Source organism: Sus scrofa, chromosome 11, assembly GCF_000003025.6.
Source record: "Sus scrofa isolate TJ Tabasco breed Duroc chromosome 11, Sscrofa11.1, whole genome shotgun sequence".
Classification (NCBI taxonomy): Eukaryota; Metazoa; Chordata; class Mammalia; order Artiodactyla; family Suidae; genus Sus; species Sus scrofa.
The window spans coordinates 48,088,234-48,101,653 of NC_010453.5; the positions used below are offsets into that span (position 1 = coordinate 48,088,234).

The 13,420-nt window shown below is 42.2% G+C and overlaps 1 protein-coding gene across 50 annotated transcripts in view; it reads left to right on the forward strand.

Moving 5' to 3' along the window:
• LMO7 (LIM domain 7) overlaps window positions 1–13,420 on the forward strand; it is a 222,374-nt gene that overhangs the window by 177,158 nt on the left and 31,796 nt on the right. For all 50 annotated transcript variants that reach the window (XR_002336692.1, XR_002336693.1, XM_021065678.1 and 47 more), the window contains 4 exons: window positions 942–1,059; window positions 4,766–4,908; window positions 6,191–6,623; window positions 8,538–8,846. Coding sequence is in view for 48 of the 50 variants with exons in the window: in XM_021065678.1 (XP_020921337.1) it covers window positions 942–1,059; window positions 4,766–4,908; window positions 6,191–6,623; window positions 8,538–8,846 (1,003 nt within the window). In the remaining 2 variants the exon portion in view is untranslated. The remainder of the gene's footprint in view (window positions 1–941; window positions 1,060–4,765; window positions 4,909–6,190; window positions 6,624–8,537; window positions 8,847–13,420) is intronic.

Genomic DNA, 13,420 nt, shown 5'->3' on the forward strand with positions numbered 1-13,420 from the left:
CAGTTACCACGCGATAAAGGCAGAAGTGCATCCCAAAAGGTTGGGAGGAAAGAGCGTTTTGGGCACCCTGCATTCGAAAGCTCCACGTCTCTTCTTCTCGCACCCCTGCCTGCGCCTCAACATTCAGATCTGACTCCTCACTTTCCAGGAGGCTCCCCTCAGTCTCCTCTTCGCCGGTGTAGCTCACCTGAGGCTCCCCTCAGTCTCCTCTTCGCCGGTGTAGCTCACCTCGCCCTTGTATGTGCGTGTTGACTGCATGCATGCCTCCTGTCTAGCACCCTACTCTGCTCAAACTGCTCTAGCTGGAGCTCTTTGAGACCTAACCAGGACATCGTCATGGCAGGGGGCACATATGGATGGAAGCTGCCTTAATAAGAGAGAACTGGGATAGAGGTTATATTATAACTATTAGAAACCGCCTGTGGTCCTCTGAAGCCAAGCCCTGTGTCGAGGTCCGGCAGATCTTACAGAATCCTTGAGAAGCAGCCGCACTTTTATTCAAGGTATTGAACTTGAGGAGAAAATATCAGGTGATCGTTAAATTATTTAATAAGTGCTCAGAAAAGGCGGCCAAACCTTAAAAGATTACCTCTGGGGGAGACAGAAAAACAAAGACAGGCGTTTCTAGGGACTCAAGTTATCTTTTCATGCATTTCACTCTAAATATGAGCACTGGATTATTTTTTCAGACTTGTTCAGGGTTCATGTAGCCATTCTGTGAAAGAATTCACACCCGTCTTGCGTGCTAGGCTCTTGTTTCCACGTGTTGGAAAAACCCCATTTATCTCGGGAGTGCTCTTTTTCTGTGACGTGTATCACGAAAGCATCGAGGTCGTACCGCAGCAATTTAGATGGAATTTCCAAATATAAGCCCAACCTTCCAGTTTTAACCTTAAATCTGGTCACATGAACCTTGGTTACCGCGGGTATTTTTGTCGCAGGAGCAAGTCCCTGAGCGATGTCAGCGCCGAGGATGTTCAGAACTTGCGTCAGCTGCGTTATGAGGAGATGCAGAAAATCAAGTCACAATTAAAAGAACAAGATCAGAAATGGCAAGATGTGAGTATTCTCTGTACTGGGAGATGGGGAGGCAGGGAGGATGTATTTGTGTGACTCTTCCTTACCTCTCTCTCTCTCTCTCTTTTTTTTTTTTTTGGTCTTTTTTTTAGGGCCACACCTACAGCCTATGGAGGTTCCCAGCCTAGAGGTCAAATTGAAGCTAAAGCTGCTGGCCCACACCACAGCCACAGCAGCGCAGGATCCGAGCTATGTCTGCGGCTACACCACAGCTCATGGCAACGCCCGATCCTTAACCCACTGAGCAAGGCCAGGGATCAAACCCGTATCCTCATGGATACTAATTGGGTCCATTAACCACTAAGCCGCAACGGGAACTCCTCTTCCTTACCTCTCTTAAAAGAAGGTCGGTATACTCCAGGGATGATTTTCCTTGCTATTCCAGATTTCAGGTCTGTAGAAAATGGGATCACCTTCCTTTGCAAAAGATTTGCAAACCTTTTTGGTCTATTACTGTTGCATATCTTCAAGGCCAAGGTGAAAAACAGAGGATGTTTTCTTTTCTCATATTTTCTGTGCGCTCTCAAAAATGAGAAACTGCTTCCTTGCAGTTTAAGTGAGTTGTCTGCTCGCTTTGGTGGTTGAATTTGGGATAGGAATGTTATGCTTGTCAAAGGAAAGACATTGCTCAAGGTTTAGGGGGAACAGGGGAGCAGAGGTCCAGCACAGAGTGTGGGCATGAGCAGGGGGAGATGAAAGGGCTCTTAGAGTCAATAGAGGAGGGTTGGAGAGAAATGTGAACTATAACTCAGCAATATTTGGGTTGAAACACTGAAGCAGTTATCTATCTAGTATGAATCAACATTAGGTGTTTTCACAGAGCTGACATATGGCCAGATGTTTATTTGGATAAAGAATTAATCTTTCGTCCCTGGCGGAAGGAAGCATAGCTGCCTTTTACAAAAAGGGTTAATTGTTATAAACCAAGGGAGTGTAAAGAAATACAATAGACACACTGTACAGAGTAGACCCAAAGCAGTCTGAGGACTACTTTATGGGAAGAGAATTGAGTGGTAGCGTGAACAAAATTAATTTTCAAAGCAATTAAAGACCAAGAAATGAAGATGATCCCCCGACCCCCGACCTGGGTTATGATTCTGAATTCCAGGGCTTCTTTTACTTGGGAACTCAATGTAATTGTCAAGAAACAGGAATTTAATGTCAGTTTGCCAAAATGCATGCCGCCTGGATATGAAAATAAGAGGTATTGTGGGGTTATCCATGAGGTTAAGTCAGATGAAAGTTCATGCTGCTTATCCTATAGGACTGATGTGCACTGCTTTTGTTCTTTATGGAAATAGTTCACATTGGTTTCAGGCAGGTTTTGTTTGTTTGTTTGTTTGTTTTTAAGCAGAAAAGGCCCTATCTGCTCCCAAGGGGTATAAACCAAACCTACTTTATGTGCCTTGGGGGTGAGGTTACTTTAGTCTGAGACCTCAAATGGCTTCTGTTTGGGCTGCAGTGCCACTAGCAGTTCTTTTTTTTTTTTTTCCTTCCTTCATTTATTTTTTTCAATTATAGTTGATTCGCAATGTTCTGTCAATTTCTGCTGTACAGTAGAGTGACCCAGTTATATATACATTCTGTTTCTCGCATTATCCTCCATCATGTTCCATCACAAGTGACTAGATATAGTTCCCTGTGCTATGCAGCAGGATCTCATTGCTTATCCCCTCCAAATACTGTCATTTGCATCTACTAACCCCAAACTCCCATCTGCTAACACTCTCTCCTCCGACCCCTTGGCAACCACAAGTCTGTTCTTCAAGTCCATGAGTTTGTTTCTTTTCTGTAGATAAGGTCATTTGTGCCTTATACTGGATTCCAGATATGAGTGATATCATATGGTATTTGTCTTTCTCTTTCTGACTTAGTTCATTTAGTATGAGAGTCTCTAGTTCCATCCATGTTGCTGCAAATGGCATTATTTTGTTCTTTTTAATGGCTGAGAAGTATTCCATTGTACATATGTACCGCATCTTCTTAATCCATTCATCTGTCAATGGACATTTAGGTTGTTTCCATGTCTCGGCTATTGTGGAGAGTGCTGCAGTGAACATAAAGGTGGATGTATCTTTTTCAATGTAAGTTTTGTCCGGATATATGCCTAGGAATGGGATTGCTAGATCATACGGTAATTCTATTTTTAGTTTTCTGAGGTATCTCCATACTGCTTTCCATAGTGGTTGTACCAATTTACATTCCCACCAGCAGTGCAGGAGGGTTCCCTTTTCTCCACACCCTCTGCGGCATTTGTTATTTGTAGACTTACTACTGATGGCCATTCTGACGGGTGTAAATTCCAAATATGCAAACAATTCACACAACTCAACAGCAAAAAAACAAATAGCCCAATTGAAAAATAGACATTTCTCTGAAGAAGACATACCAATGGCCAAGAGGCACATGAAAAAAATGTTCAACATCACTAATTATTAGAGAAATTCAAAGCAAACCTACAGTGAGGTACCACTGGCAATTCTTAGCATGAAATTTCTCTTGTTTTGCTGATACAGAAAAGTTGGTGCCATCCATACTGTCTTAATCCCCTGGGTGTCATAACCAGCTCAGGGTGCTAGGACCAATTTTAAAGGAGAATTAGGATGTCTTGGGGTCACTCAGCTAGGTGAGACTCAAGTTCCTGGGTGTATGGGAAATAGCTGTCCAGGTGTTCCTGTGTGATCTTCCTTATTTTCCTGTCCTTAGGGGGAGTTGGCCCTCTTTAAAATCACACACTTGAGGCTGCTTCCCCATTAAAGCCTTTCCTGACCTGAGCCTCCCCTGCCTGGGGTAGCATTAATCACTCTCTCTGTAGGACCTCCATTCTCTCATGCCTTCCATTCACACTCATTGTTGACTCTTTTTTTTTTTTTTTTTCTTTTAGGGCCACACCCACGGCATATGGAGGTTCCCAGGCCAGGGGTCAAATCAGAGCTGTGGCCGCCAGCCTACACCTCAGCCACAGCAACATGGGATCTGAGCGCGCTGAGGTCTGCAACCTACACCACAGCTCATGGCAACGCCAGATCCTTAACCCACTGAGCAAGGCCAGGGATCGAACCGGCATCCTCGTGGATGGATGCTAGCTGGGTTCGTTAACCACTGGGCCACGATGGGCACTCCTCTTTGTTGACTTTGATTTTCCCGTCACGCTTTCCCCTCCAGCCTGAGCATTCATTAAAGGGAAGCCCATCTACTTCATCTGTGTGTTTGTGGTCCCTTTGCCTCAAAGCCGGGATTGAACTCAGTATTTGTTAAATGTGTGCCTCTCCGCGTAGCCATTTTACAACCGTGTTTCTGTCCCAGTTTGACTAGTGAGACGTGTCATTTCACCTCAGAGCCAGATTATTGGAGTGAGATGGAAATAAATTTGAAACAGTTCCTGCTCTTTGTGACCTGGCTTCTAATTACAAGCATTTAGCATTCTTTGTGAAATGGGCAACGAGGCAGGCACTTTCTGGGAAAACAAAAAATGGGGTCTATCTTACTAGGTCAGGGTTTTTAGAAGCGTGAGATAAAGGCTTGGTACAGAAACGCTGGCTATAAAAAGCAAAATTAGGGCACCTTGGCATCAAGTTGGAGGGAATAGTTTCAGCGACGTAATCGGATCCTCTGGCGCGCTCTCGCTGCTGGAGAGGGTGTGTAGAAATTCAGGTGTGCCTGTGCTGATGTGATTTTCTTCTGACAGGACCTTGCAAAATGGAAAGATCGTCGAAAAAGCTACACTTCAGATCTGCAAAAGAAAAAGGAAGAGAGGGAAGAGATTGAGAAGCAGGCTCTTGAGAAGTCGGAGAGAAGATCTAAGACATTTAATGAAATGCTGCAGGACAGGTAATGAGGCTGAATGCATCTCACGGTTGGAAAGACCAGTGTTGGAAGCATATTTTGTGTAAGCGTATGAGATATTTGTGTGTATCAGTCTTAAACTGTCATCAAGTACATACGAAACTTTGAGTATTTTGCTCTGCAGTGAAAAAGCAAAGTATTGCTGTAGTTATGTAGTGACTTGGATTAAGGAAAGAAATGAATACTTAAAATTCGATGTACATTATTTCTTCATTTCACATTGTACATTCACGTGCAGAATTGGCTGGCTTGGGCTGTATTTTGCAGAAAATAAACAACTTCTTCTCCTTTTAAAATAGATATAGGAATAGAAAGGTTGAATAAAACCAGCTTCCACTCTTAACTGAATTGTTTAAGGTCTAAAAAATTATTTTTCATGGTACAATTAAAATCATATTTTTAAAGGAAAGCTCTATAAACATCAGTGTGAGGTTTTATTTTTTGCATTGCAGCATAAGCAGAGAAAGGTCCAATTTAAAGTTGCCTGCAGAGCAGTTGATGTGTGAAACCTTGAGATACTTACAGGTCAGGGAGAAGGCAAATATGCTTTAAGGATAATGTCAAAAAGGAAATGTGCTGTCAGGTGAAATTAAACAAAGCTCCTTTGTGCCCTAGAAGCCAATGGTAAAGAAAGTTTCATTCACTTAAATGCAATGCAGTTGGCTTAAAAGGTGCTCCTTACTAAATGGTGGCCAAGAGACTGTTTCATCAACCTCTCTGCGAATATGAATGGTGACTTTTAATCTGCAATCATTGTACATGCAAATTCCATCAAGCTGTACGAAATCATATACCAACCAAGTCTGAGTCTTTTGTGATCTTCTGTTTTTATTAAACTAATATAAATTGTTATAGAAAAACTCTCAACCCTGTTAAGAAATCCACACCTTTGGATAGTTAAAATTGGTTGTCAATTAGTTATATTCGTGGTGCGATAATTTTGGAAGAGTTATAAACTTGCGGATGAAACTTTGACTAATCCTCTATTAACATTTTCTTATTAAAATCCCTTTACAATTTCAAATACTTCAGGATTTTTTTTTTTTTTAAGTTTCTTTAGGAAAAAAGTCAAGCTCTTAATCTTACTCAGTGTGGCATTAAACAATTGACTTGTATTTCTTTTCAAATGCTGTTAATACTGCATTATTATTTAGAAGTCTTTTTATTCCCATTCGTTCTTTTATGTTAATGACGAGAATACATCTGTCTCTCTACCTCTGTGTGTCAGATGTGTAACTTTGTGGATATGGTGTTTCTTTCTGCTCAGGGAATCCCCAAATCAGACATCTACGGTTACATTGAATAGGAGGCTGTATTCTTCTGATGATGGATTGAATGAAGAAAAGCTTCCCTCGACACTGATGATGTCAGAAGCAAGTTCCCAGAGTGAGGGAGCAGAGGAGCCGGGAACAACTTACCCTTCCGACATGCCTAAGCAGAATTCCACAGCTTTTGCAAACAGGAAAGCTCCTCTCAGAGATGAAACTCAGCTTCCTTCTAAAAGCCCTATGGAGGAACAACGCCCAGCCTCTTTGTCTTCTCAGCATTCACTGAATACACAAATGGAGTCTGTTGCAGTTTCAGCTTCTCTCCCCAGAAGTTACCAGAAAACTGATACGGCCAGGTTAACATCTGTGGTCACACCAAGACCTTTTGGCTCACAGTCAAGGGGAATCTCATCCCTCCCGAGATCCTACACGGTAACTGAGTTCCCAGTTCCCTTACTCTGTTCTCCAGAGCGAAATACCCCTGAACTTGGGCAGAGGTTTGAATTGTAGATACTCGATGTGTAAAATGTACGTAACTCGTAGACACAACCAGTTTATTTTCTGCAGTTTATATTCACTAGACATTTAATGCTGAAAATATAGCACCGATGCGGAACTGATGAAGCTTTAAATTCAGTGAAAGTGGAGCTGCTACATGCGAAAAAATAAGCTACATTCAAAGGCAGTACATTTATTTTTTGTGTCATTTTTCTCAAATGTATCTTTTATAAAGTATTAGGTTGTACTACATGAAGTTGCCGATGGCTAGTTCTTTTTGACCTACAAAACAAGCAACTGCGTGTGGTTTAACCTAAATATTTTCAGGTGATTATGTGCATTTTTTTTTTCTGATTTCCTACATCATTAGAACTTCATATATTTGAATGTAGTTATTATGGCATATCTCATGGTTCAAAAATATATATTTTTATTAGGATGTTAAAGAATATAGAATCATTTGCGCTGAGAATGAGGCAGTACCACATACCTGAAAGTGAGAGTATCTATTTGAATTGTATAAAAGGAAGGAATATTATCTTGAGAACATCGGTGTTTAAATTCCTTTTACCTCTGCCAATGTAGAATCCTAAAAATCTAAAAGAGAAAAAAATTTGCTTAAAAAAATTCAAAGTGAGGGAAGCTTCCCTAAACTAGCCAGAAAAACCTCCTGACCATTGTATTAAATAAATGCAGACATATTTGGGAACATAAAATTAAATTTATATGAAAGACACCATTAATGTAGTCAAAAAACAATTTATATAGCCTCTGAAAAATCTTAGTAAAATGTATTTTATTTGTAGGGTTAATATCTCTAAGATTTAAAATGCTCCTTAATTTATAATTGGTAAGGAAAAGATAAGCAATAGAAAAGTGGATAGAAATAAAGAGCCAGTTCAAGGGAGAGGGAATTTAAATGGCTGGTAAAATAAAGCACATAGAAGCATGTTCTTTCTTATTAGAGCAAGAATGAGGTGTCCAACTTTTCACCCATCAGATTGACAAAGATTTAAAACATTCACAGTTTCTAGTGTTGCCAAGGATGTACAGACGCAGACATTCGTAGATATTACTTTAGGGAGTGCATTGCTTCATTTTTTTAAAGGTATAAGTATATATATATAAAATATTCTTTGGTTCAGCAAGTCTACTTTTGGGTAATCTGTGCTATAAAAATCAATTTTCTGGGAGTTTCCATTGTGGCTCAGTGGAAACACATCCGACTAGTAACCATGGGGTCACAGGTTCAATCCCTAGCCTTGCTCAGTGGGTTGAGGATCCGGTGTTGCTGTGAGCTGCGGTGTAGTTCTCAGATGCAGCTAGGATCTGGCTTTGCTGTGGCTGTGGTTGGCAGCTGTAGCTCCGATTAGACCTCTAGGCTGGGAATCTCCATATGCTTCAGGTGTGGACCTAAAAAGCAAAAAAAAAAAAAAAAAAAAAAAGGAAATCAACTTTCTGGTTATAAAGATATGTACAATATTTTTGTCAAACTTTAAACAACATCAAATGCATATCAAATGAATAAATTATAGATAGCCATACTGTGAAGGACGCAACTGAATTTAGTGTAGATTTTGATCTACTGACCTGGCATGATGTGGCAAGTTTCAAAGGTCTGTTTATAATATAGACACTTTTGTAAAAACATGTACTACTCCCACTTCATATGTGCCTATCTGCTAGTGTGGGAAAAAAAAGCACCCTCCAAGCCCTAAGTAAGTAGTAACTACTTTGCTGTGGGAGGTATATGTTACTTGATTAACTTTAAAATATTCCTATAATGTGTACACTTTCTAACAGAAATCTAACAGGACACCAAGTTTAAAATGATGTTTCCTTATTTAGATGGATGACGCTTGGAAGTATAATGGAGACGGGGACAGCGTTAAGAGAACCCAAAACAGTTCGGTCAGCACCTCTGTGCAAAAACCTGACAAGAGCCAGCTTGCGTCCAGCCTATCCAGCAAAAGAGAGGCAGCAACATCCCTAGAGAGTGGGCTGAGCTGGCCCTCCCCTACACCCCCCTTCTCAGCTCCTTCTCAGGACCAGGCCACCACTTCCAAAGACACGCTATCTTCAATGTCTAGCCCAGATTTAACGTCTGAGCTTGGAGAAGGGAGACACTCACCACAGACAGAGGTCTCAAGATCTCAGGTGAGTCTGGGAAGGATTTTTATCACCTGTTGCTCTGAAACCTAAGTATTTAAATCTGGAAACCATATTTCTAACCACTAGGCATTACAGTCTGGGCTGATAATGTAGAAAATGATACTGCTTTAATTTTATTCATTAAAAATTATTTTTTTAAATTAAGAATATAGTTGATTTACAGCGTTGCATCGATATCTGCTGTATAGCATCATGAGATCTTGGAGAAAGTAGTTCTCCTCTGACCCCTGTTTGATATGGGGGTACGGAGACTTTTGGGACCAGTCTCTTTTGGGATCTGGCTGGGTTTTCTCTCTACTTCCGTTTCATCAGCTGTTGTCTTGCGCTGCTAGTGCTCAGCAGTCGGGGTTCAGGTGTCACTCAGTAGGTTTTAGATGCAGGTCTAATAGGTAAATGGGTAATAAAAGCCGCTTCTTAGGGAAGAGAGAACTGACCACAAGGAGAAACTGGTACACATGAGAAGGGCTGGCTTTTAGAGACAACAAATTTGTTTCTCTACCATGTGAAGACTTCTAGAGACTTTTAATGTTCCTTTGTACTTTGGAAAGCCTAGAATTTTGTACCTTTCCTTGCCTTTTAGGGGCATATTGAGGCTTGGTTACAGTATGGCAATTGTGTTCCTTAACATTTTGAGTCCAAACAAAATATCCTATCACATGAAGGATGACTGGGGGCATTTGTAGTTTTTCCTACTTAAAATCCCGTAGATGACTTTCAAAGAATTATTAGGTAATGAAAGTCCATTTATTGTGTTTTATGTGTAGGCCACAGGGTTGTTGGTTGTTGAGAGACTAGAAAGAAAGCTTTTCTTTTAGAAAAAAATCTTCATTAAGCAGTTGGATAGCTGTATGAACCCCTTAGCATGAAGTTGCTTTTGTGATCCTGTGACTTAGTTTAACATTCTCTGGTACCCTACTAGAGTGTATTTTTTTTTTTCCCAAGGCACAACATCAAGTATGTAACTTGGCCTAGGTTATGGTAGTGAAATACCTTTATGTGAAATACGATATAACACATCTTTGTGTAACTGGTTTTTATTAGTACGGGAAAGCTTTACAAGTTTAGAGTAAGCTTTTTCCTTTGTGATTATAAAATACTCTGTGCCTGAGAAAATTTGGACATGCAGGAAAACATACACAGTAAAAATCACTTGGTGACCCTCTCATTTAGAGAGATTCTTTAACAGTTAGGTTTATTTCTTTCAGCTTTCCTATGCATATTTACAAACATACCTAAAAACAATTTCTTCAGGTTGCTGAAATCATTCGTTGTAAATTATTTTTTTTTTTAAACTTCAACTTTAAAGAATTAGAAATATATGATTAGCCTCATAAGTCTCAGTGGATGAGAACAATAGCCTCTGTTGTACTTGGGGAACATGAGGTTCCAGCAGATGAAAAATTAAAAGAGAAGCAAGGCCTCTTTTGTTTTATGGGCTTACCTGTTTGCCTTCACCTTTTTAACTAGCACATCCCATGAAACAGCCTGATTAATGTACTGTGTGCTCTGTGGTGGTAACTCCCTCAGGGTGGCAGCTGGCTAGCTGCATCCGTGGATTAAGAAAAAGAGGCTAAGGGTGGGTGGGGATTTGTTCCAGGTTAGAGCAATTCAGAGGATCCTGAGTTAACAAGGCGTGGTTTCAGCTCTCATCATTAATGGATTTATGCTCACCAATCACCCGACTTGAAATGGAATGGGACCAGGCGAAATTAGGCTTGGCTTCCTAGGTGGAGCAGCTGGAATTCTTGAACAGATGTGGATAGCATCCAGTGACGCGCCTGTCCCTGAGATGCGTGGTGGGACCACTTCTGCAGGTCAAGGAAGGTTGCTCGTGCAGCAGCATCACCCTGCCCTTGTCACTTAACAGGAGCTCACTGGCTGGGAAAAGGCTGAGCGTGCACAGAACAGCCCATGATCAGTACGGCAATGGCGTGTGCAACACTCCCCCAAACTCTCAAATTCTATTGGTTCAGAGACCGGAAATACGAAAAACGCTGTGTAGCTCAACAGCTAGATGTCGTTCTCTTATAATTGAGGCTTAGTTGACCCACAATATTATATTAGCTTCAGGTAGTGTCTTGGTAGCTTTGTAAGAGAGTTCTTCAGGCCCCCTCTTTACCTCACCCTTGTGCTGGGAATGTCCTTTCACTTCTTCCTGCAGGACCTCCCTGGATGCGGTTACCCCTTTTCTATCCCTGCTTCCGCCCCCCTACTTCCGGCCCGTTCCCATCCCTGTGCAAACGCTTTGTAAATCGGCACTCTCGGCACCCAGCACCCATCCAGAGCTTTCTACACAAGGCAGACACCAGTTTCATTTGCATGAAATGAAATGATGCCGGGCTGGACTCAGCGATTTCTCTGCCTCCACACCCCCAGGGGCACACGGTGGTCTATTCGGTGAAGTTCAACACACTCAGGTCCCTCACGACTGGTCCCAAGCAGCTTTGTGGTGCCGCAACAGCTAATGTTTATTGAGTGCTGGCCGGGCCAACCAGGCCTCACAGGCATTATTTCATTTAATTCTCATAGTGACCCTTTTATTGCTGTTTCCTAGCTGTGGGATCGAGGCAGGGAGTGTTCACGTGGCCTGTCCAAGGCCACGCAGGGTACCGATTGGTGAAGTCAGAGTTTGAACTTGGGCAGTCTGACTCCAGGTTGTCTACACCACTCGGTGCTGTGAGAGAGGGGAAGTGGGTGATGTTTAGTCACACAAGACTGCCTGCTCCTTCTGGAACATATTATATACTTTCATGAACACTTCATATATGTATTTGCTCTTATTGTTGCCCTCTTTTTAAAATGTTCATGTCACCCTCCTCTGTAGTTTGACGGCTTCCTTTTCAAAGCCCAGGAGGGTCACTTCCTTTGGGAACCAAGGTTTCTCCTCCCTCCTATTGGGATTCAATTTTTTACCCTTGAAAATTTCATTCACTGAATTCTTCCTTGTTCCATATGTTCATTTCTCCCTCACTGGTTTTTTTTTGGGGAGGCTGCATCCGCAGCATATGGAGGTTCCCAGGCCAGGGATCGAAATCAGAGCTGCAGCTGCCGGCCTATGCCAGAGCCACAGCAATGCAGGATCTGAGCTGCCTCTGCGACCTGCACCACAGCTCATGGTAATGCCGGATCCTTAACCTACTGAGCGAGGCCAGGGATCGAACCTGCGTCCTTATGGATACTAGTCAGATTTGTTTCTGCTGAGCCATGACAGGAAGTCCTCTCCCTCACTGGTATTTTTTATACCCCCCGACCCCTGCCATAGCCTTTACCTGGAGTTGGCACTTAAGTATTTACTGACCTGAATTATATTCAAGGCCTTGGTTACTAGACTGAAAAAGGAACTTGGTCCAGCAGATAATCTAGGTCCTTATAGGTTCTTTAATGTGGGAATTTTAAGATAAAGGGGTGTTTTAGGAGTGTAAGCACTATGGTGTTGTATAGAATTGTGTTAAGGAAGTAAAATCTGGGGGCAGAGATGGGCTGGGAGCCTGTCACAGAATTGTGGTTGGAAGGGAGTTAATGGCATAAAGAAGCAAAGCTTTATTGGAGGAACTGAAATGACTTCACTTAAAATCTGCCCAGACATTTCTTTCTCATCTCCATTGTCGATCTGGACTTTCATTTCTCTTGCTTTCCTTCCCCCCATACTTCCCTCGTGGTATTGCTTCTCTCTGCCTCCCTTGCCCATCCGGGCTGCCAGGGCCATTCTGGGGGTGACCCTGGGCAAGAGGGGACAGACCACGTGACTCCTGGAGTCCTCCAGCCTCACAAATTTTGTTTTTTTCCCCTCAAATGGGTCTTGCCTATAGGGTTTTTGATTTGTTTCTGTTTTGTCAGAGCCCTCTGCTCTCCATCCCATCCAGCTCCACCCTTCAAGACCTTTGCCCCAGGTTTTCAAAGCAGCACCCAGAAGTAGGATAATCCCTGTAGAGGGAAGGACGCTTTTCCACATGTCTGCGCCCTAAAGTCCAAGCTTAGGATAGCACCGTGTTAAATGGTAGCAGGGTTTACTTTATCACAGTTCTGTCGGCTTTATTACTATTATTTTTTCTTTTGCGACATATGGAAGTTCCCAGGCTAGGGGTCGAATCTGAGCTGCAGCTGCCTGCCTACACCACAGCCACAGCAATGCCAGATCCAAGCTGCATGTTTGACCTATGCCGCAGCTTGCGGCAACGCTGGATCCTTAACCCACTGAGCAAGGCCAGGGATCGAACTCACACCCTCATGGGCGATGTCGGGTTCTTAACCCATGGAAGCACAATGGGAACTCCAGCTTTAGAGTGAGGCCTATGAGAGTTAAGTAGGATTTTATTTCGTTGATCTGGAAACTGCTTGATGAGCATATATTTCTGTGTGTAACACTGCGTCTGTGGGAAAAAGAAGATAATTACTGGGCATCAACCATGGGCCTTGGCACCTTAAATGTTTCATTTAATCCTCTCAGTAACCTAGCAGAGTAAGTGGTATCATCCCTACTTTTACCTGTGAAATACTTGAGATTTGAGAGTTAAGTAACATGCCCCAGGCAAGTTAAATGCTTAATTAGGCCACTATTG